This window comes from Ailuropoda melanoleuca, chromosome 13 (genome assembly GCF_002007445.2).
Source record: "Ailuropoda melanoleuca isolate Jingjing chromosome 13, ASM200744v2, whole genome shotgun sequence".
NCBI lineage: Eukaryota > Metazoa > Chordata > Mammalia > Carnivora > Ursidae > Ailuropoda > Ailuropoda melanoleuca.
In genome coordinates this window covers 72,492,459-72,514,951 of record NC_048230.1, presented here as the reverse complement: position 1 = coordinate 72,514,951, position 22,493 = coordinate 72,492,459, and the positions used below count along the sequence as shown (strand labels likewise).

The following is a 22,493-nucleotide window of genomic DNA, read 5'->3' as shown; positions in this document are numbered from 1 at the left end:
GCTGAGACTGGAGAGCTTGTTAGGGGCCAAACCAGTCCTCCTGGGCCTGACCCTGCTCTCAGGGATCTTGGCTGCTGGGAACTGCTGGGAACTGATGGAACCACTTTTCTGCCCAGCATCCAGTGAGGGTTGCTCTACAATGGGCAGACATCTGGACATCTGGGCTCTGGACATCTGGGCCTGCTCCTCCCCTTCTTGCCTAATCCTGATCCCACCTCTGTCACCCTGTTTTCAGGGTCAGCCTCAGACAGCAAAGATGCAAGATGGGTGAGTGGCAAGAGCTCAGCCTTTGGGTTCAAATCCTCACTTACCAGCTGTGGGCAATGCTCGGGCTCTCCAGGCCTCTGTTTATTCCTTTGTCGAGTGGGGAACAATCACCCTTTTCCTCCAGGCTGCTGGGAGCCAGACAAGAACAGTTACACAGCAGAGTTGTGCTGGCAGGAAAGCCTGGTGCCACATGGCGAGGTACCCCAGCAAGGCCTCCCTCGGTCTAGAACCTGCTTGGCTCTATCCCCCAAGATAGAGCTGGGTCAGGAGGCAGGTGGGGGTGCTGCCAAACAATCACTTTAGTCAAGGAGACTTTGCAGAAGTGTGGTCTGGGCGGTCTGTTCCCAGACAGCCCGGGTTTGCCCATGGCAAGCTGCCTGACCTTGGACAAGTTGCTTAACTACACCGTGCCTCATCTGTAAAATGGGCTGATAATAGCTCCTACCACAGAGAGTGGCAACAAAAATTTAATAAGCATAGCGGCCAGAACAGAGCCCAGCACACAATGTGTGCCAAATACACATTTGCCAAGCAAAATGGACACACCACCCCATTCTGTGTAAGGGCTGGCTCTCAGACGGAAGCGCGTGAGCAGTTACGAGAAACGTGCTTCTTCATTTTCTCTCCATTAAATTCTCAGTCTCCGCACAACGGAGAATAAGGAGGACTCCTCGAATGGGCCCCATTTTAGACAAAACTTCCAAGATCAAGGTTGAGACACAGACAACCACAGAGGGATAGTGGAGCCTTAGGAAGCCAAAGGCCCTGGCAGCCTGTTCCCATCTTCTGAGACGCACCCCAAGTTCAGACAGCAAATGCAGGCCCGGCCTCCCCTCCCCCTACTCTCCCTTCCCCGCTCCCCTCCTCTTCTCCCTGTGGCTTCTTTGACTTGGAAAGACACTGGGCAATCCAAACACCCCCCCACACACACCCACACACCCCCCAACACATACACATACACACACCTCATACGAGGCGAGACTCAGAGAGCAGGGCGGCCACAAATATTGGACAAATATTGGTAAGCCCCTACCACGTGCCAGGCACTGCACCAGGCCCGGGGGCGACACCAGCGAACAGGATGGAAGACACCCAGCCGCCGTGGGGCATGGAGTCCAGCACTGGCTTCCTTTATTCCCCTGGCCCTCTGCCAAGCGGGAACAATGAGCCCCATTTTCTGACGAGGCCGCCGAGGCCCAGAGAAGCTCCATCCCTGGCACAGAAAGGAAATGGCAAAGCTGTGACTGGACCAGTGCCTGACTCGGAGCTCCGGGCTCCCGCTGGACACAGGGCTGCAGTGGGAAGTTCGGAGAAGGCCGGCCTGTGCCGGGAATTGTGGGCCGAGCGGAACAGCGCCTCCCTCCACAGCAGCCCGCTGGTCCCTGACACGCTCCACCCCTGGCCCCCTGCCCACTCGCTTTCCGAGCTCTCGGAGCCCAGACCCATAAGAAGAGCCGCAGAGGGGAAAGCAGCCAGGAGGAGGGCTGGGTCTGGCTGCTCAAAACCGCAGGGTCAGGGCCTGTGTGGGCCCAGAGGGGAGGGGGGGGGCGGGTAGGGCAGAGGGGGAAGGGCCAACTCTTGGCTCCTGGGCCCAGAGCCACGAAGTCAGCCTCATTGCAAAAATGAGGAAACTGAGTCGTGAGGACGGTGGGGCAGGGGTGCAGTGCGCCCAGCAAGGGGGGGGGGCGCCTGGAAGCAAGAGGGTCTGACCCCTGCGACCACCGTGGAAGTAGCACGTTCCTTACCTATTGTGGTACAACACACTCCCCTCAACACGTAGCGATGCAAAAGAACCCCGCACAGTGATCATCTCTCCGGCTCCGAGAGGCCAGGAGTCGGGAGCCGCTTGAGAAGGTAGCTCTAAGGCCGGTCGGTCTTCGTCATGCGCTCGTTCTCACGGACCAGCCGGGGCTGTGGTCCTCTGGAGGCTCTCCTGGGGCTGGAGGACCAGCCTCTGGGCAGCCCACTCCCAGGGCGGGTGGGTCGGTGCTGGCCCACAGTTGGGGGGGAGGCGGCTCCATTCCTTTGCAGACGGGCCACTCTGCAGTGCTGCTTGAGGGTCCTCAGGACACCGTGGCCTGTCCCCCCAAGCCGGAGAGCCAAGAGGGCGCAAAGCAGAAGCCGAAACGTAATGACGTAGCCCCGAAAGCCTCCCTCGGACATTCCTACCATGGGCCACAGTCGAAGGGGCCGGTCCCCGCCCAGGGAGGGACCGACGAGACACGGCATACCTACCAGGAGGTGGGTCCTCGGAGTCTGGCTGCCTCAAGCCACCCAGAGAGTGGTGAAGGGTGCGCTCTCTGGAGCCTGAAGGCCTGCGTTCCGAGCCAGCCTCAGAAGCCATGTGACATGGGCGACAGGCTCAGCTTCTCCGTGCTTCCTTTCCTCACCTGCAAGATGGGGATGATGAGAGAGCCAAGGACGAACAGGGCTGTATTCGTCGGGCGCTGGAGGCCAGGCCCACACACACCTAGTGCTTCGGAGACCTGCCTTCGGAGGAGGTCCAGGCTGCTGGGCAGAGCCTGGCCCACCCTGCAAGCAGGAGCGAGGCCTACTCCGGTCGCTGCACTCTCTCCAGCGCCCCGCACAGGTCCCGGCACATCTGAGCCAATTTGTTGACCAGATGAATGAGTGTCATGGTCATTTCTAGAACATTTCTCCTGAAGACAGCGCAGGCTGGCTCCCTGCCTTGCTGCAGGCCTCCCTGTGCTGGGCTGTTCAGTAGCGCACAGTGGCTGCCCTGGCCACCCCTCTACAGTTGTCTCTCTGCTTTCTGGCTTTCTGGCCTCTGTGGCCTCGCCTCACCTCTCCCAGGCCTCTAGCTGGAGCTGGAGCTGGGGCTCGGTGGGGAGGTCCAGACTTCTTTCCAGTAGCCAATTATGCAGTGGAAATCCAGCACCCTTGACGTAAAACCGACCTATTCGTTCTTTCAACAAATATTTACTAAGTGCCTCTCATGTGCCTGGGACCGGCTGAGGCACGGAGGACGTGGCCGTGACCGTGGCAGCCCTGCGCGCCTGGGGTGGATATTCCCGGGAAAAAAATGGACAGCTGGGAAATCACTGCTGTGATTTCAGATGCGTGGAGTGCTGTGAAGAAACCAGGCAGCCGCAGTGGGACAAGGAGGAGGGCAGGGGCTCCGTGTTTGCCTTTGATGGCATGGCCAGGGAACACGTCTCAGGGGAGGTGATATTTGTGGGGAGACCCGAGAGTCAGAAAGGGGCTGATAGAGTGCTCCTGAGCTCAAGGCTATGGATATGTGTTGGGAAGGCTCAGGCAACTCTCGGGGTCCCGTGCCCCCCGCTGCAGCCCCCAGGGCTCCTCCACCAAGACCAGCACGGAAACCGCACACATGACCTCTGCCAAGGGCCGTTCGTTCACATCACAAGTGTCCACACCCTTGAACTCGGCAGTCCTGCGTCAAGGGACTTTGCCTGATGCAGCCTTGCAGGAGAGCTAGGTGACGTGTGGGCAAGGATATTCCCAGCAGCCCTGGCATGATGGCAAAAGCCTGGAAATGACCGCAGTTGTCAGGGACCTGATGCGCAAACAGTGGTGGCCACCGATGGAGGACCATGCAGCTGTTGAAGCCGTGAGGCAGGTCTGCTGGATGGATGTGGGACAGCCTCCTAACTGTAGGCGCGGAAGCAGCAGGTGCCGAACGGGGAGCTGACGTTTTATGAGCCCGAAGTGGGGGGGATGTGAGCGTGCTCACTGCAAGCACATGCAGCCAGTGTCCCTGGAAGGGAACCCCATGCGTCCTTCAGTGGCCTGTGGGATGGGACCCAGGACTGGGCTGGCAGAGTCATTAGCACTCCACATCCTTTGAGTCCTTGGACTTTGAGCAATGTGCTCATATCACCTATTCCAAAACAAAAATTAGAATTATAAAACTACACATTGAAATTGAAACACACACACACATACACACACAGCTATCAAAGTTCTGTTCTTTCAGATTTTCACACGTCTGGCTACACTGGGCCACTAGTTCCTATGTGCAGCCTCCTACAATGGGCTTTCCTGATTGGGGCCTCAGTTTCCCCATATGGGAAATAGGGCTGGCTGTGTGGTCCCTCCCATACCTCCTGCCTGGGCTCGGGTCTCTGAGTGGGGGTGGAGGGGCTGCTTTCCTCTACATTATCAGGCCAGGTTCTAATCTCTCCCACCCCGCACCCTGGGGCCTGGGTTCAGCCTGGCTGGCTTCACCCTACTTTCCCCCACCCCCACCTCTAATGCAGCCCAGTTTGGACCCTGCTCTTTGGGGCCGTTTTGCCTGTTTCCAAAGCACAGACTTTTTTTCTCCTGGAAAGGAATTTACAAAGAAGCCTGGGTTTCTCTATTAACACGGGAGCCACGGCAGGTGTTTGAGCAGAAGGTGCTGTGACCTGGCTTAGATACACTGGGCTCTTTCTGGCTGCTGGGTGAGGCACGGACTGGGGGCTGGGGAGCATGAGCAGGGGCTGAGGGCACAGCACGATGGGGTGGCGAGGCTGGGAAGCCGCACAAGAGATGACGGAGGCTGGGCGCGGGTAGAAGCTTCCGCATATGATTCCAGAGTAGGGACCACAGATTGGATGTGGGCTTGCGGGAGGAGGAGTGAAGAAGGGCTCAAAGAGTTTGGGCCTGAGCCATGAGAAGGATGGCATTTGCTCAGAGATGAAATCATTTGACCAAAGTCCCGTAGCTCAGAGCTGGGGAGCTGAGACCAGAAACCATGCTCCCAGATGCCTCCCTGCAATTTCGTGGGGGTTGTTTTGGGGAGAATCCCTGGCCTTTCTGTACCTTAATAGACACCCCAGCTCATGGAAACCCCTGTTTCCCTTTCGGTCTGATTCAGGCAGAAACCTGAGCAGGGGACCCAGAAACTCAGGCAACAGGCAGAAGCCAACATCAGGGCTTGCCTGGCTCACTCATACTTTGTGCTCCCTGGCTGGAGGGCTGCACCCCGGTCCTGCACCCAGTGAGGGGGACAGGGCTTCCACCTGCTTAGCTCCTGCCTTGACCCTCCTGTGCCCGCCAGATCTGACCTTCTGGCTTCCAAAATCAGCAGACCTGGGTATGACTCTAGGGTCTGCCGGCTTGACAGGTGACCTCTGGGAAGTGACTCTGAGCCCTCATTTACTCATCCGTAAAATGGGGGTCAATAGCAGAGCCTCCATGCAGGGGGACGAGAGGCAATTTCTAAGGCACCAAACACAACTGGCAATCTTGGGGTGCCATAACGAGNGGCACCAAACACAACTGGCAATCTTGGGGTGCATAACGAGTTACTGGGACAACTGCCATCCCCCCAAAGGCCCCCAGCTTCTGCCCCCACTATCACTCCTGGCAAAGTCCCACCAGCAAAGGACAGAAGGACCAGAGGCTGGGACAGATATTCTCTACCAGGACAGAGCCTCCAGCCTTCCCAGGTGTGCTGCAGGCGGAGGTGAGCAGAGCCCCCACGATGACAACAATAGCAATAGCTAAAGTCACTGTGCGCCCAGCAGGCCCCAGGCACAGTCTCACTGATCCCCCACCCCCAGTCTCATGTGGTAGGCCCCACTACTGTGCCCATTTTACAGCTGGGGAAACTGAGACTCTGAGAGACCACACAGCCAGGAGGCCTCAAAGCTAGATATAAACAGAGGCCGTCTCCAGGCCTGCAGGAAATAAGTACAGTTAAAGCAAGATGAAGGTTCCAGGATCTCTTAAGGGGTGATGCAGGGAGCACCTGCTATGGGCCAGGTACCCTCTGGCTTTTTGTCCAGGTGTCTCATTTATCCTTCACACTAATCCCAAAAGGGGGTTTCTTGGTTCCCCCTGGTTCCCCATCTGACAGATAAGGAAATTGAGACTCGGAGCAGAAACACTCCACTCAGGTCCTATGGCCAGTGAGTGGAGAAGTTGGGGTTCATGCCTAGAGATCTCATGCTAGAAGCCTTTCCGGCCTCTGGAGGGGTTGCTGCTGGGCCTCATTCCTCTCCAGTGTTCTTCTCACCCAGGGGACCAGTCCCGCACCCTCCTATGAGATCATGCCCACAGTGACTTAGAGTTAGACACTGTGCAGAGATGCCCTTGACTCCCAAAGGGTCCCACAAATGTTGTGGGAACCTCAGGCACCCACTCCAATGCAGCTCTGGCCAGCTGGGCTCATGACGGTGGGCTCTCCCTGCTGGCCTTCCCTGCGCAAAGGCTGGAGGTGACAAGCCGTGAGACAGAGCCACACGGTGATATTTATTTCAAAGCTGATTTTTCCAGGAGGAGAGGTGTCCAATACATTCATTCGTTCTACCAAACAAGCATCCACGGAGCACCTATGAATTGCCAGACGCCCTCCAAGGCTCCAGAAGCAAAGGCAGGCCAGTCCCCCCGCACTCTGGGGGGGAGTTGCTCCACTGAGGGGGCATCGGTGAGAAGGGTCTGCAGAGGTCTTAACTTTCCCTGTGCCCTGGGCCTCTCTGGCACCTGGCAAAGCTCTGGACCCTCTCCCTGAAAAAGATTTTTTCAAATGTAAAATTAAATGCATTGATTTACAAAGGAAACACATTGCCTTGAGATGCAGATATCGAAATACTTTTTAAGCAGTTGTGATAGCGTCCTCTACCGCTCCTGGGCTAATACAGGGAATAACAGAACCCAATGATCTAGTGCCTGTGACCTCACAATGAGTGTAAACAATTTGTCCTGAAGTCTGCAGTCATGGTGGTGAGACACGAGAACGTCTGGGGTGTCTCCTGGTGACAGTCACGGGCGTTGGTACGACCACGGTAGCAGTCTATGGCCCATATTCCTTGCCGTGGGAAGAGCTCGGTTCAGTTAGAGATGAGCCGGCCCACTGCGGCAAATGTTCTGTGTCTTGCTTGTCTTACTCGAGAGTATAACTGGGACGTCTTTTTAGATCAGCCTCCGATGAAGGTCAACCTCCTTCTTTTTAACAGTTGCCTGGTCATTCATGACAGCCAGACTGGGGTTTGTCCTGTGCTGATCATGTAATACGCCCCAGACCCTTTACACAGGTCGTCTCAGGAATCCTCCTCCACCCGACATCGCAGAGAGAGGAGCCTTGATGACCTCCGTGCTAGAGAAGAGGCCCAGACAGGTAGAGGGAACTGCCCAAGGTCACACAGCCACTAGTTTGAGAGCTTTGATTCAAACCCAGGCTCATCAGCTACAAAGCACTAACTACTCTTTCCTCGTTGGCTTTTCTCTGTCGTTGACAAAACGCTTTCCCAAATAGGAGCTTCATGGACCATTTTCCAAGGAAGAGACAGGCAGGGCAAGTCACTGTCATTGACCTTCTTTCTGATTCTCAAACACGCCAGACACACTCACACCTCAGGGCTTGTGAATTTGTCTTTCCCTTTGTCTAGAATTCCCTTCCTCCTGACTTTGTCACAGCTGGCAAGCCTCTCAGCACAGGCGGCCCCTCCAGTGAGGGGTGCCCTGCCACTCTGGCCTAACTCCCCCTGACCCCACTCGCTGCCCTGTCTCGCCTCCTTCACAGCATTCATCACTATTGGAATTTCACCGATGACTTCATGAAAGTGCACTGGTATCAGAAAACTCGCCAATTTTGTTCATTCCTGATTTCCTGTCCCCAGCACCAGGCCTAGCACGCAAGAGGTGCTCACGAAATTCCTGAGCGGTACATAAATGACGCTCAGAGGGTGAGGGATTTGTTTGAGAAACTCTATTTATCGTTATAATACATACGTTCGTATGGGACATTTTTAGAACCTTGTTTCAGTGAGTGTGTTTTTTACTGAGGTGTAGTCCACACGGTGAGGTGCAACTTTCTAGCATATGGTTCTCGGAATAGTGACAAATGTATACAGTCATGCAACTGCTACCACAATCATAATATAGAACATTGCCAACGCTCTAGAAAGTTCTCCTATGACCCTTTGCAGTCAGTCCCCAACCCCGGACCCCAGTCCCTGGCAACACAACGGATTCCGACTTTTCCATTGATGGAATCCTACAGCATGTAGCCTTTCGAGTTTGGCTTACTTCACTCTGTATCATTCATCCTTGTTGCATTGGGTCTGGACCAGACCCAATCCCCACCACGCAGGCCAACATTACTCACCAGAGCCCAGCATGGCCAAAATGGGCCCATCTGGCCCAAATTACCCACCCCAGGACCCATGCTGGTGGGCGGGTGTGGCAAATTGGGTGATGGGCCCCAGCTGTGGGTGGCCTGGGCCCCACCCAGCCGCTCGAAGCCACAGGACAAGTGGGGGACCAATGCATGTACTTAGGGAACTCCTGTCACTTGAGATGACCCCTAAGCTACCCTGGGTCCCCAGCACAGCTCTGCAGACCTGAAGAAGTCCCTGAGAAAGGAGCCAGGGACCTAGCCCACCAGGTGGTGACCTTGGGCAAGTCTTCTGGGCCTCAGGGTGTCCACCTGCAAATGAGGGGCTCGGGGGACATGTGTGAGAAAGTCTCATCTCAGGACTGAACTCGCTATTGGTCTGCCTGGAGCTGAAGCTCTGGGCCTGGGAGTCTGCATTTTACACCAGGTTCCGGGAGGTCTGTGACTCGTGGGAAAGGGCGAGAGCAGCCTCAGTATAGCTCTCCCTCCCCCATTCCCCCTAGGGTGCCGCAGCAGTCACACGTTAGCAATCCCAGGGAGCTGACAGAGGCGGGGTGGGGAGCACCCCTGAAGCCGACCCACGGGAATGACAACAGCCTGGCCCAGGGTGCAGGGAAGGGAGCAGATTCAAAACTTGTATTGGGATCGTAGTGGCCAGAACTCCCTAGAGGGTTGAGTGAAGCAGGTGAGAAAAAGAGAAACCTCAAGGATGAGGTCTGGGTTTGGGGACATTTGCCACAGGAAAGGTGGAGGGAGGGAGGGGGAGTCGGGGAGGGACGCAGAGACAGGGCAGTGGGAGCTGAAGAACCAAGGGCTCCACGTCGGATATTTTTGCCTGAGATGCTTGTTGGAAGCCCACGTGGAGATGGCGAGTGGGTGGCACTTTGAGGGGAGAGGTGTGGTGGGAGGCGGAGCCGTGCAGTCAGCACATGACAGTCGTAGGACCAACAGGAGTCCCTGCACCCGGGTCCCTGATGCATTTGGGGCCCTGAACACTTTGGCATCTGGTCCTGGGTGAAGCTAATAGACCCCTTTTCAGAGAAACACTTTTAAATGTGTAAAATGAAAGCATAAGCACACCCAGTGCTGTTGCCATTGGAATCAAAATAGCAATATCAAATCTGCTCTAGAGGTAGCATTATCAGGGTGGGTCTGAGAACGTCCATCATTCTGAGGTCTGATGCGCAAAACCAGTATTTAAGATGCTGCAACAGGGGCGCCTGGGTGACTCCGTTGGCTAAGCGTCTGACTTTGGCTTCGGTCATGATCTCAGAGTCATGGGATGGAGCCCTGCATCGGGCTCCCTGTCAGTGGAGAGCCTGCTTCTCCCTCTCCCTCTGCCCCTCCCCTCCCCGCTCATGCTCACACACTCTCTCTCAAATAAATAAATAAAATCTTTAAAAAAAAAAAAAGACGCTCTAACATTTGCACTGTGGTATGGAAATAGTGGTGATTTCTACTGGTAATGAAGTCACGGGATTAGCTAATGGTGCTATGGTTTGCGGCCTCCACTCATAATTGAAGGAAACGCCGAACTTTACTTATAGGTTATCGAACCAAAGAGTGTTTTCTCACCCAAGTTCATGGACGCCCTGAATTCTTTTTGCAGACCCTATGGTCCCCACTATGGACCCCTGACCTAGGGAGAGAATGTACAGAGAGACAAGGGCCCAGAACTGGGCCGAGAGCCCCCTGACATGTAGGAGCCTGGTGAATACGGAGGCAGAGAGGGGGTGACCATGGGTAGGAGAACAACTAGGAGAAGGAGCATCTGGGAAGTGCTTCCAGAACTTGGGAGTAGCCATCTGCCCTGCGTGCTGCTGAGCGGGACAGTAAGAGGACATGGAAGGGTCCCTGGGCCTCCCTTGTCTAGGAGATGATGACCAGGCAAGTTAAGGAGAGAAGGGGTCCTCAGGGTTGGGGAGGCAGGCCAGGGAGCACAAGATTTATGTGTGTGTGTGTGTGTGTGTGTGTATATATATATTTTAAAGATTTATTTATTTATTTGAGAGAGTGAGCAGGGGGAGGGGCAGAGGGATAGGGAGAGAAGCAGACTGACTCCCTGCTGAGTGCAAAGCCTGATTTTTTTGGGGGGGGGGCGTCTCACCATCCTGAGATCATGACCTGAGCTGAAACCAGGAGTCAGGTGAGATGCTCAAGCCACTGAGCCGCCCAAAAGCGCTCTAGTGCGGGTTATACGTTTTTCTTGAACGTGGTAAATACACAGACTTCCTTATACCCTTCCTTATGCTTTTTTGTATGTGCTCAGTACACCATAATAATACTGGTAATGTTTTAGAGGCTGGGCTGAGGATGGAGGTGAGAAACTGGAGGCAACTTGGAGAAGTTTTGCTGTTGAGGGGACCAGGGAAATTGGAGGCACAGCTGGGGGGACTGTGGGGTCAAGAATTTGTTTTTGATGGAAGCGGCTGGCGCATGTTTGTCTGTTACAGGGGACAGCGGTGCGGGGGGCTGATGGTGCAGGGGAGGAAGGAAGGGGCCACAGGACAAAGACCTGAGAAGCTCCGATGGGCCTGTCCCCTGGTCCTCAGTCCCTTTTGTGACTGCTCCCCCCCCCCACGGAGTTCTCACACTTGAGCGACCATCAGATTCACCAGGATGGCTGGGCGCCACCCCAGAATTTCTGATTCAGTAGGTCTGGGTGGGACCTAGAAATCTGCATTTTTTAAAAAGATTTTATTTATTTATTTGACAGAGAGATACAGCCACCGAGAGAGGGAACACAAGCAGGGGGAGCGGGAGAGGAAGAAGCAGGCTCATAGCGGAGGAGCCTGATGTGGGGCTCGATCCCATAACACCGGGATCACGCCCTGAGCCGAAGGCAGACGCTTAACCGCTGTGCCACCCAGGCGCCCCTAGAGATCTGCATTTTTAACAAGCTCCCTGGTGAGGCTGCTGCGGGGTACACGCTTTGAGAACCACAGCGGTAGTCAGTACGGGCACCGCTCACACGCGCCCCCTCCAGGATCCGATGTTGCACTACAAGGGAACACTGNCATTTTTAACAAGCTCCCTGGTGAGGCTGCTGCGGGGTACACGCTTTGAGAACCACGGCGGTAGTCAGTACGGGCACCGCTCACACGCGCCCCCTCCAGGATCCGATGTTGCACTACAAGGGAACACTGGCCTTGAAAAGCACGGGTGGGAGGAAGGGATGGGAATAGACTGTTAAGACAGAAGAGGCGAAGGGTGCCCTGGTGGCATAATCCATTAAACGTCCGACTGTTGGTTTCCGCTCAGATCGTGATCTCAGGGCCCTGAGATGGAGCCCGGCCTCAAGCTCCATGTCAGGCTTCAGACTCAGTGTGGAGTCCACTTGAGATTCTCTCTCCCTCTGCCTCTGCCCCTCCTGCTTGTGCACGCGCTCGCTCTCTCTCTCTCTCTCAAATAAATAGATCTTAAAAAAAAAAAAAAGATGGCAGAGGGGAGAAGAGACCAAGGAGGAAACAGCTAGAGCCTGGCCCCCCAGCCAAGGTCATCACCTCTCCCTGGGGAGTGCCGGTCTTCCCAGGGACCCTGGGAGCTGCCCTGTCCGTCAGACCTCCTGGAAGACTGAGCAAGAGGGCAAGGGAAGGAGCCAGGGCCAGGGGGTGGGGGCGATGGCCACAGGCCAGCATGTGTGCAGAATGGAGAGGGATTGGACGAGGGGCACCGGCTCTCTGCCTGCGGGCAGTGAGCCCTGAGAACACACTGTTCACCTTTGCAACTTGATCTTGGTCTCATGCCAGACCGGCTTCAACTGTTCTTGGGAAAGAGAGCAGCCCTGTCAAAGATATGAATGTTAGCTCGTGGGATCCCAGAACATCTGAGCTGAGAGAACCCTTGGAGACTGTCCGGTTCAGCCCGTTTGGCAGATGGAGGGGACCAGAAAATAAAAGTCCAAGCTGGGTGAATAGACCTGCAAACTCTTGTAATGGGCATGACACTAGGAGCTCTTCTCTGACCCTTGCTGCTCCCCACTTTTCCATCAATTCATTGAACACATATGTATTGAGTACCTACTGGGCGCTAAGCATTGTGCTAGATGCAGAGATAAAGGGGTAAGACCCAGTCTCTGGCTTCATGGAATTGACATTCCAATGGTAAAACAGACAATAGACAGATAAATACGTAATATAAACTTGGGGAGTGATAAGTGGTAGGAAGACACCTGAAATGACATGAGGGAGTGAGCCATGTAGATGGGGATGGGAGGGAATTTCCAGGCAGAGGGAACAGTATGTGCAAAGGCCCTGAGGTAGGTTTGTGCTTGCCGTGCTGGAGGGCTGTCTCAGAGGCCAGTGCATCTGGAGCAGAGACTGGGAGAGGAAATCAGAGTGGGAGCAGAAGGCCAGGTCATGGAGGGAAGACTTTGCCTTTTCCTTTAAGNTTGTGCTTGCCGTGCTGGAGGGCTGTCTCAGAGGCCAGTGCATCTGGAGCAGAGTGTGGGAGAGGACTGGGAGAGGAAATCAGAGTGGGAGCAGAAGGCCAGGTCATGGAGGGAAGACTTTGCCTTTTCCTTTAAGATAGGAATTCTGGGACGGTTTCTTTCTAGCAGAGGAGGAATTTGATTTGACTTAGGTTTAACAAGATCCCTCGGGCTGCTGAGTGGAGGATGCATTGTGCATGGGACAAGGATGGAGGAAAAGAACCCAGGGAGGAAGCTACTGGAATAGTCCAGGTGAGAGGTAATGGTGGCCTGGCCTGGCAGGGAGGCCTGTGCTCTTTGCTCTGTGTCCTTCATGAAGCCACAGGAAGGGACAGGAACCTTCCTCCAGCCCCTACCCATGACCCCAGCCCATGGTCTCCCCACAGCTAGAAAGGTACATCCAGATGAACTTGAGGTCAGAGCTGGCACAGGTCCAACAGCACATGGTCCAGAACCAGACAGCCACCATGCTGGAGCTAGGCACCAGCCTCCTGAACCAGAGCACGGCCCAGACCCGCAAGCTGACTGACGTGGAGGCTCAGGTACGGAGGCCAAGCAGGTGGCGTGGGGGGGGAGGGGGAGGGGAAGGGCTGTGGCCAGCCTGGCTGGCTTACAGCCTGGGTCATCTTGCCTTGACCTCTGTCTCTGGGTAAATTCTAGGCCTCCTCTGGGCCTGTAGCACCCTGGGGCCCTTCCCTGATGACCCTGTCACGAGTGGGGACACCAGGCCATGCCCCTGGGGGAGGGCCCTGGGCTTGGTTCTTCTGCCTCTGTGACTCCGGCGACTCCGGGTCTGGGCTGGGCACTGGGATGAAAGGCGGTAGCAGCACTCGGGGGTTCTAAGGGCTCCAGGGAAAGATAGTTCATAGAGAATTCATTCAACCTCACGGGGCCAGCAACTTTGAGACAGGAGGCAGTGGGAGCACCAGAAGGGGAGGGAGGGAACAAACGTATCAACAGGAAGGTGAGTACATGAAGGACGAAAAGATTGAACAACAAATAGGCAGGTGTCTATTGAAGTCCTACTATGTGCCAGGCATGGTGGGAGGTGCCCAGTTCTAGCTGAGAGCCTCAAATGAAACAGACACGTGCCCCACCCTGTGCATCTTCCTTTCTAATGACCCCCAGGAGAACGAACAGGATAAATAACCCGCATATGTGAGAGGGTGAGAATCTCAGGAGAAAACGGCAGCGAAAGGAGGGAGGGACTGTGCGCGAGGAGTGGTGAAGGGATGGCTTGCAAGTTTAGACAGGGAGTTCAGGAAGGCACTGCGGCGAAGGTAGGATCAGAGCCAGACTCACCAGGAGGGCCTTCCAGAACAGGGAGAACAGCATGTGCAAAGGCCCAGCAGCGGGACCGTGCTGGCAAGCTCCAGGAACATCCAGGAGGTCAGTGCAGCCGGAGCGACCAGGGGGAGAGGGGTGGGCAAGGGTTCACAGAGGCCATGGGGACAGAGGACATCGCAGGGCGTTGCAGGCCATGATGAGGACTGGAACTTTTCCACTGCATGTAGTGGGAGCCACAGGGAGATTCTGAGCAGATGGGCCGCATTTTAAAAGGCTGCCTTGGACGGCTCAGCAGAGGAAGGATTGTAGGGGACAAGGGTGGGGGCAGGGAGCCCTGTGAGGAGGGTAGCACAGGACACAGGGCAAGAGATGACGGAGACCAAGACCAGGGTGGGCCTGTGGCGGGGAGTGGAGAGTGGTCAGGTGCCCATTTGGAAGCCGGATCTGACAGGACCTGCTGGTAGATTGGATTGGAGCGGGAGGGGCTGGTCAAGGCAGGCTCCTCCTGGGGCCCCGAGCGGCCGAAGAAGTGGCACCTGCTGTGTGCGGTGACTGGGAAGAGCAAATTCAGGAGGCAGACCATAAACTCAGCTGAGCTGTGAGTGACTGAGTGAGTGAGTAAGGAATGAATAAAGGAATGAACGACTATAGGAACGAACTGCTGGGAGGATGGAAATAGGTCAACATTGCTGGAATGGCAGAGCCCCTGGGCAGGCGGGCGGCTGCCAGGCGGGGCTTCTGCAGGGCCTGCGTCGCCCCCTTCCCCCTCCTATTTGCTGGGACAGGTCCTGAACCAGACATCCCGCATGGAGATCCAGCTGCTAGAGACCTCGCTGTCCACCAACAAGCTGGAGAAGCAGCTGCTACTGCAGGGCCATGAGCTCCACAGGCTGCAGGGCCGCAACAGGTGGGCGCTGGCACCCTGGCACCGGGCTGGGGCTGGGGCTGGGGGCGAGGGCCAGCCTGGGACCCAAGTGGGGTGGGACCCAGGGGGGACACCAGAGCCAGGACTGGGCTGGGGCTGGGGCTGGCACCAGGGTTGGAAGCAGGATTTGGGTTAGTGNTAGAGACCTCGCTGTCCACCAACAAGCTGGAGAAGCAGCTGCTACTGCAGGGCCATGAGCTCCACAGGCTGCAGGGCCGCAACAGGTGGGCGCTGGCACCCTGGCACCGGGCTGGGGCTGGGGGCGAGGGCCAGCCTGGGACCCAAGTGGGGTGGGACCCAGGGGGGACACCAGAGCCAGGACTGGGCTGGGGCTGGGGCTGGCACCAGGGTTGGAAGCAGGATTTGGGTTAGTGCCTGGGACAGGGGCCGGGGCTAGAGCTGGGGCCCCAGATTAGGACTGAAGGGAGGGACCATTTGGGGGGCTCGGGTGGAGGCAGAGCTGGGGGTAAGGACTGAAACCAGGGCTGGAGTCCAGACTCAAGCTGGGAGGGAAGGTGGACCGTGGGGCTGGGCTGGGGGCCAGACAGGCACCCCTGGGTGGAGACAGGAGACAGACATTTCCCCAGGGTCTCGGGACACCCTGATTCTTCCTCCATTCTTTCTTTTTTTTTTCCTTTCCTTCTCCTTCCTTTCTTCCTTCCTTTGTTTTAGAAATTTTTAACAGCTTTATTGAGCTATAGTTTACATGCTGTACAATTCACCCTGTAAATTTTTTTTTTTTTTTACAAATTATCACATACTTGGGGGCCTAAGTATGTGATTTTTTTTTAAAAGATTTTATTTACCCATTCGACAGAGATAGAGACAGCCAGTGAGAGAGGGAACACAAGCAGGGGGAGTGGGAGAGGAAGAAGCAGNCCCAGGGTCTCGGGACACCCTGATTCTTCCTCCATTCTTTCTTTTTTTTTTCCTTTCCTTCTCCTTCCTTTCTTCCTTCCTTTGTTTTAGAAATTTTTAACAGCTTTATTGAGCTATAGTTTACATGCTGTACAATTCACCCTGTAAATTTTTTTTTTTTTTTACAAATTATCACATACTTGGGGGCCTAAGTATGTGATTTTTTTTAAAAAGATTTTATTTACCCATTCGACAGAGATAGAGACAGCCAGTGAGAGAGGGAACACAAGCAGGAGGAGTGGGAGAGGAAGAAGCAGGCTCACAGCGGAGGAACCTGATATGGGGCTCCGATCCCATAACGCCGGGATCATGCCCCGAGCCGAAGGCAGACGCTTAACCGCTGTGCCACCCAGGCGCCCCTCACCCTGTAAATTTTTATTTGATTTACTTATTTGTAAATAAGTAAATCAGATCTTGTCCACTGATTCCCTCTCCCAGAAGCAACCACATTGCCAGCTTCTTGTCTATACTGGCTGAGAGTCTCCGCATTTGTAAGCAAATACCCTTGGGAGGAACACCCTGCAAATTACAAAGAATAAAAGAGTCATGGGGTACAGATAAGGCAGAGAAATGGACATCGAGGCTGACTTCATCTTCGTTTCGAGCTGAGTGGAGGAAAACTGTCAAGGTCAGGGTGCTGGAGGAGGCAAAACCTACACACTGAAGCGGCCAGGGGCCTGTGTGTGTGGGGGGGTGTTATTGTTGCTCAGGCACTGGGTCAAGATAAGGCCATCAGGTCCACCCAGCTCCCTCTGATCTGCGGGCAGCTAATGATAGTTTGTCCACCCTCTTATTGTTATGCTCCCACCCCGAGATGGGGGAGGGCAGGGACAGGAACAGCCTGAATTGGCACCAGGTGCCTTGAAGTCAGTGAAGACGGAGGATGTCCTCAGTAAGCACTTGGCCCATGGAGATAGCTAAAATTCTAGAATCCGAGTGTACCCCAATTTTTTCTCTTCCTCCGGCAGAATTCGGGGCTCAGGGGAAATTCCTACTGCCCTGACTAGACTTGTTGTTCTAGTCTGGAGAATGGGTCGGCATAACCTCATAGATCAGAGAATGTCTCTTTCCTATCCAATCCATCAGCCACGCCCCACCCACAGCAGAGGTAACCCCTCTTCCTAGCTTCTTGTCCTCTTCCATTCATTCAACCAATCATTGTTTTTTGAGCTCTTAACCACATGTGAGACACTGTTCTACACACCGGGGTTACAGAAGTGAACACATAGACAGAAATCCTTATCCCCCAGCATCAGCTGACATTTGAGGGTTTCCTATGAGTATGTAAACAAATATGTGTGCCTAGGCCTCTTTTTGCCCTTCTTGAACCCAAATGCAGCGTACGGCTCTTCTGCCCCTCTTTTTTCCAAGTATCCTGGAAACTGTTCCATAATTGCACAACACACTTGCCCACTCTTTTCTCTAACTGCTTCGTGTTCCACCCTATGGCTGTGCCCACACTTATATCCCCAGCCCCCAATTAATGGGTATTAAGGTTGTTTCCTGTCTCTTACTCCTGTTCAACACGAAGCCCCCAACAATGTCCCCATACCTCCTTGCACACACGCCGGAGCAAGCCAGGATAAGATGCCAAAGTGGAAGAGTTGAGTCAAAAGCTTTTTGCTTTTTCTAAAACTCTACAAAAAAAAAAAAAAAACTCTATGACAAACATGCTCCGTGTTTATTATATCACCAGACAACAGAGACCTATAAAACGAAAGGGAAAGCGGGTTCCCTCCAGCCGCCTCCGTCTTCCTCCCTCCGCGTCTCCCTCCTCTGGGACCCGCTGGGAAAGAGGAGCCCCACTTAGCGAATTGTCTCTCACTTTCTCTATGAGCTCAGGCAGCTCCGTGTCCTTCCACGTGTCTTTCCATGCCTTTCCTATCAGCTCACCGGTTCCCGCTCCATTTTTTCTTTCTCTTGTTGTCTTCGCACACGTGCGACTGGACTGGAGGCATCGAGGTGCCGGCACAGTTGTCTCCACGTCCCGGGCATCCTTCCAATTCCGTGCAAATGCGCTCTGCCTCCTTGCTCTTCGCGGTTCCAAAACATTTCCAGGGACACGGAAAGAAAACAGACTCAGCCAGCTCTAGCTTTTGGACATTAAGCTGTTTCGCTTTTCTCTAGTATAACCAGTCCCCCAAGGGGCACTCTCCAGCCTGCTCCCTGGAGGTTATCTTCTGAGAGCGGACTGCTAGGTCAAAGGGCAGGCATACTGGGGATTTGTAACGATTTCCTGGCTGCCGGCAAGTCCTCCCACCCGCACCTCTTTCTTCTGTGCACCCCAATCCATCTTTCTCCCGAGCGGGGTATCTCTCTCCTCCTCTTCTCACTCTCTGCCACCGGTGGGCACGTTCCCCATCCCCAAGCTGTGCAACCCCGGGCAGGACGCTCTATCTCTCTGAGCCTCGGCGTGGATCTGTTTCGCGGGGTGCCCCCCAGGCCCCAGGGGCTAGCGCGCGAGTGTGTCTGCGCGGCGGGGACAGCGGGCTGACGCGTGCACCCCCCGCCCCGCAGCGCGCTGGAGACACGGGTGCAGGCCCTGGAGACGCAGCAGCAGGCGGAGCTGGCTTCCCTCCGCGGCGAGAAGGAGCGGCTGCGGCGTCTTCTGGGCCGTCAGAGCGGCGCCCTCGCCGGCCTAGAGCGCAGCCTGCGCGCTGCCAGCAGCAACTCCAGTCTCCTGCAGCGCCAGCAGCACCAGCTGCTGGAGTCGGTGCAGCGTCTGGTGCGAGTAGTGGCCCAGGGCCCGGGTGAGCGAGCGGGGCGCCTGGCGCGGTGCGGGAGGAGGGCAGGGGAGGGGAGGGAGACCCCGCTTACCCTTGCGGCTCGCTCGCCCCCCCCCCACCTGGGAAGCCACTGGAGGGGGGGGCGGCCCCTCTCCCAACACCTGTAAAACAAATAACAACAAACAATAATAATGGTGAGGACGAGAGTCCCGAGAGTCCCGGGAGGAACCAATCCAGACTCTACCCCTGACTCCCTGAGTGACCTTGGGCATGTCCCCGTCCCTCTATTGGCCTCAGTTTCCCCATCCGTTTAACGGAAGTGAGGCTAATAAGGATGCCACAAGCCCAGACTGACCAGTTTGGGTTCCAGGATCCACATGCTCCATCTCCCTTGCTCAGACTTGCCCCACCCCTCCTCCGGCCTCAGTTTCCTTATCTATAGAATGGAGAGGTTGGACTCACCATTCCCCAAGGACTTCTCTCACCCTGTCGCCCTTGTCCCTAAGCCCAGGAGGGCCAAACAGAAGTGAGGAAGCATCTTTGGTCCTAGCTTCTGAGAAGGGAGAACAATGCCTGGGTCCCTCTCCCCAACTCTCACTGACTCCTTCTGGTGGGGCCCACTTGGGGTGGCCAAGGCATTGCTGGTTTTGGCTTCAAACACTCAGTCAGCAAAACCCTTATTGAGCACCCACTGTGTGCCAGGCCCAGTGCCGGGTGCTGGGGATGCAGCAGTGGACAGCATAGTCTTGCAAAAACACTCACCTGCCCTTCTCTGGGTCTCCAAGGGAAGAAGGAGGAAACGCATATTTTTGAATACCTACTATGTGCCACTATGTGCTAGCAGTGTTCTTGAAATTTCCAGGCCACAGAAGGCCTGAAAGGCTGTGCCGAGGAAAAAGCACATGAACCTGGGGATAGCCAGGAGCCACATGACGGTTTTGCACCCAGTGGGACTATGTTTTAGGGAGCTCAATTGGAACCAGGCAGTGGAGAATGGCTGGGTGAGAGAAAGAGATTTCTACTCCTGCTGGATCGTCATAGCAGGAGGCTGGGAAGCCTTTAAGGCACAGGGAATCAGGCAATAGTGATGGGTTCAGGCACTATGGCTGGCAGCGATTTGGGGCCAGAGGATGGCACCACGGCTCTGTCTAAGTCGGGCAGGCCCTGCTGGGTTAAGGGATTTGAGGCCCCAAGGAAGCCGCAGGCAGGACAAGTGGATACCTTCCAAACCATGAGATACAGAGTGACCCAAACCCATCACTGGCTTGTGTGTAGCCCTGGCAGGGAAGCTGCCTAAATGAGTCCCATGTGTGGGTGTATTGTAGCTCAGCCCCAGATGCAGGCCCCGGCCCAAGGCCTCTCCACACAGACTCACCGCTAGCCCAGGCTCCAGCTGTGACCCAGGGTCTGCTCACCAGTCTGGGGAGGAGGCTGCGTTGGGCACCTTGCCTCAGGCACTTTTTGCCCCAACACCCAGTCCCTCTTGCCCCATGTCACCAGAGAAGGGCACTGGAGTTGTGCGTCTGGCCCAAGGCTCTAAGGACGTCTTCGGATGACCTAGAGAGTGGGAAGGCTCTGCCCGTGCCCCCAGCTATGGGCCCTTGAGTCAGTTACCTTACTCCTGGGCCTTGGTTTCCTGGTCTATAAAAGGGGGGCAAGACCTCCTTGGAGTTCAGACCCCAACTACCTCTCCTGGAAGACTCTAGCAGCCTCATCCTTGGCCTTCCTGCTTTGAGTCTCATCCCCTCCAGTCCCTGTTCCACATTCTGGCCAGAGCATTCCTCTTCGGCACAGCCTGGGCTCCTCATCCTGGCCTGCAAGGCTGACCTGGCCCCTGCGGAAACTCAGCCTCATCGCTCCTTCTTTGGTGACCCTGCCCGTGCCAGCTTTGCCCTACTTCTGTCAAGTTCATCAGACAGCCAGAGCTCTCTCTGGCCTCTCAGCTTTGCTCTCATGGGTGGCGGGTCATTTCCCTCCTTGGCCTCCACCACTTCCCCTCACTGCACTGTCCTCTGCACACACCAGGACTGTTCCCACCTTGGAGCCCTTGCACTTGCTGTTCCCTCTGCCTGGAACAATTTCCCCTTCTCCTAGGTGGCACCTGCTCCTTATCCAGATCCCAGCTCACAGTCACCTCCTCTAGGAAACCTTCCGGTCTGATACCTCTCCCTACCCCCGGCACCTCCCAGCCCAGAAGCCAGCAGGAAGTGTGCACACCCGGCCCCTCCCTCTCTCCTTCACTTACCTCCAATTGCTTTTGCTTTGTCCCATTGCAGCCTCTGTGAGGGCAGCTGAGCAGGTGTTCCAGGACTGTGCAGAGATCCAGCGCTTCGGGGCCAATGTCAGTGGCATCTACACCATCCATGTGGCCAATATGACGGAGCCCAGGAAGGTTAGGGGACCGCCTGGGGGCTGAGGCTATCCGAGGGTGTTGAGCCGAGGGCGTCCCTGGCAGGCCACCCCTCATCAGCTTCAGGCCTTGTCCAACATCTGAGATATCAGAGAAGGTGGGGTGACCAGAGGTCCGAATGTAGGGGTAAAGCAAAAGTTCCTGGAGTTGGGGTGTATCCTTCTGCTGCAGCTTCTCCAGATATGCTTTCAGTTGGAATGGCAGAAAACAGTTCCGTGTTGTGTAAGGTAATGCTAGCCGATTCAGTAAATCAACCCTGAAAATCCAGGGGCTTAACACAGAGAAGTTTCTTTCTTTCTTTCTTTCTTTCTTTCTTTCTTTCTTTCTTTCTTTCTTTTTTTTTTTTTAGATTTTATTTATTTGTCAGAGAGATAGAGACCACAAGCAGGGGGAGCAGCAGGTGAGAGGGAGAAGCAGGCTCCCTACTGAGCAGGGAGCCCGATGCAGGACTCAATCCCAGGACCCTGGGATCATGACCTGAGCCAAAGGCAGACGCTTAACTAACTGAGCCACCCAGGCGCCCCAAAAGAAGTTTATTTCTAATTAACATATACTCCGGTTGAATGCAGGTGTGGGGCTCTGCTCCGTGTGGGAAATTAGGGACCAGGGCTGATAGAGACCCCACCATCTCCAGTGAGGGTTTCCAAGGTTGCCCTCGGCTTTGAGAACCCGTTATCAGTTAGATGAGGGGTCAAGGGAGAGCGTGGCTATCAGGAGGGAGGGTTTGGGGGCCAGGCCCAGAAGTGAAAGAGTATGGGGAACAACTAGCCAGTCTTCACAACTCCTAATTCCCTGTTCGATTTCCTTTGCATTCCTATATCGGTTTGTCTCCAGACCGTCTTTAACGCTTCGCACACACCTGCTCCACTCCTCCATTGACGCAGACATCAGGCCCTCACTTTCTACCCAGAATTGCACGTTTTCTTTGTATTTATTTTTATAATTACCTGAATAAAAGTGAGTGTTAGAGTTTTCAATTTATGATACTGGTAAGATTTCCTTTCAAAATACAGTTAATCTAAGTATTTACGGTTTTTAAAAGGACATGACTTTTTAAGTAAATACCCTACATGAAATTAAGTCAATTCAGCTATGGTGGAATTCTGGGAGGCCAAAGTTCTGGAATCATACCTCTGCTTTACTTCAGTCTTGCTTGCCTTGAGCAAGTCCCTTCTCTCTGGACCTCAGTTTCCCTTCCTGCACCCTCTGCTAATTCCACAACAAATGCCACTGTCTTCTCTCCCTGAGCTGGCCTTTACCTTGTCAGAGCTGCTTCCTCCACTGGAGGTGCCATTCCCCTTGTCTGCCTGTCAGGCACATGCCAAGGCCCTGTTCTAATGCTACCTCCTCTGAGAAGCCTCCCAGGGTTGCCCAGTGACTCCTTCTTAGGAGCTCTTCTTGTAGCTACCCAAATGTTCATAATCAATTGTCTGGCTACCCTATCATAC

The 22,493-nt window shown here is 55.0% G+C and overlaps 1 protein-coding gene across 2 annotated transcripts in view; it reads left to right on the top strand.

The window, feature by feature from the left end:
• Positions 1–22,493, top strand: part of ANGPT4 (angiopoietin 4) — a 45,544-nt gene that overhangs the window by 11,002 nt on the left and 12,049 nt on the right. For both annotated transcript variants that reach the window (XM_019806117.2, XM_034641680.1), the window contains exons 2-5: positions 13,166–13,321; positions 14,852–14,973; positions 18,427–18,659; positions 20,912–21,027. In XM_019806117.2, the coding sequence (XP_019661676.2) occupies positions 13,166–13,321; positions 14,852–14,973; positions 18,427–18,659; positions 20,912–21,027 (627 nt within the window). The remainder of the gene's footprint in view (positions 1–13,165; positions 13,322–14,851; positions 14,974–18,426; positions 18,660–20,911; positions 21,028–22,493) is intronic.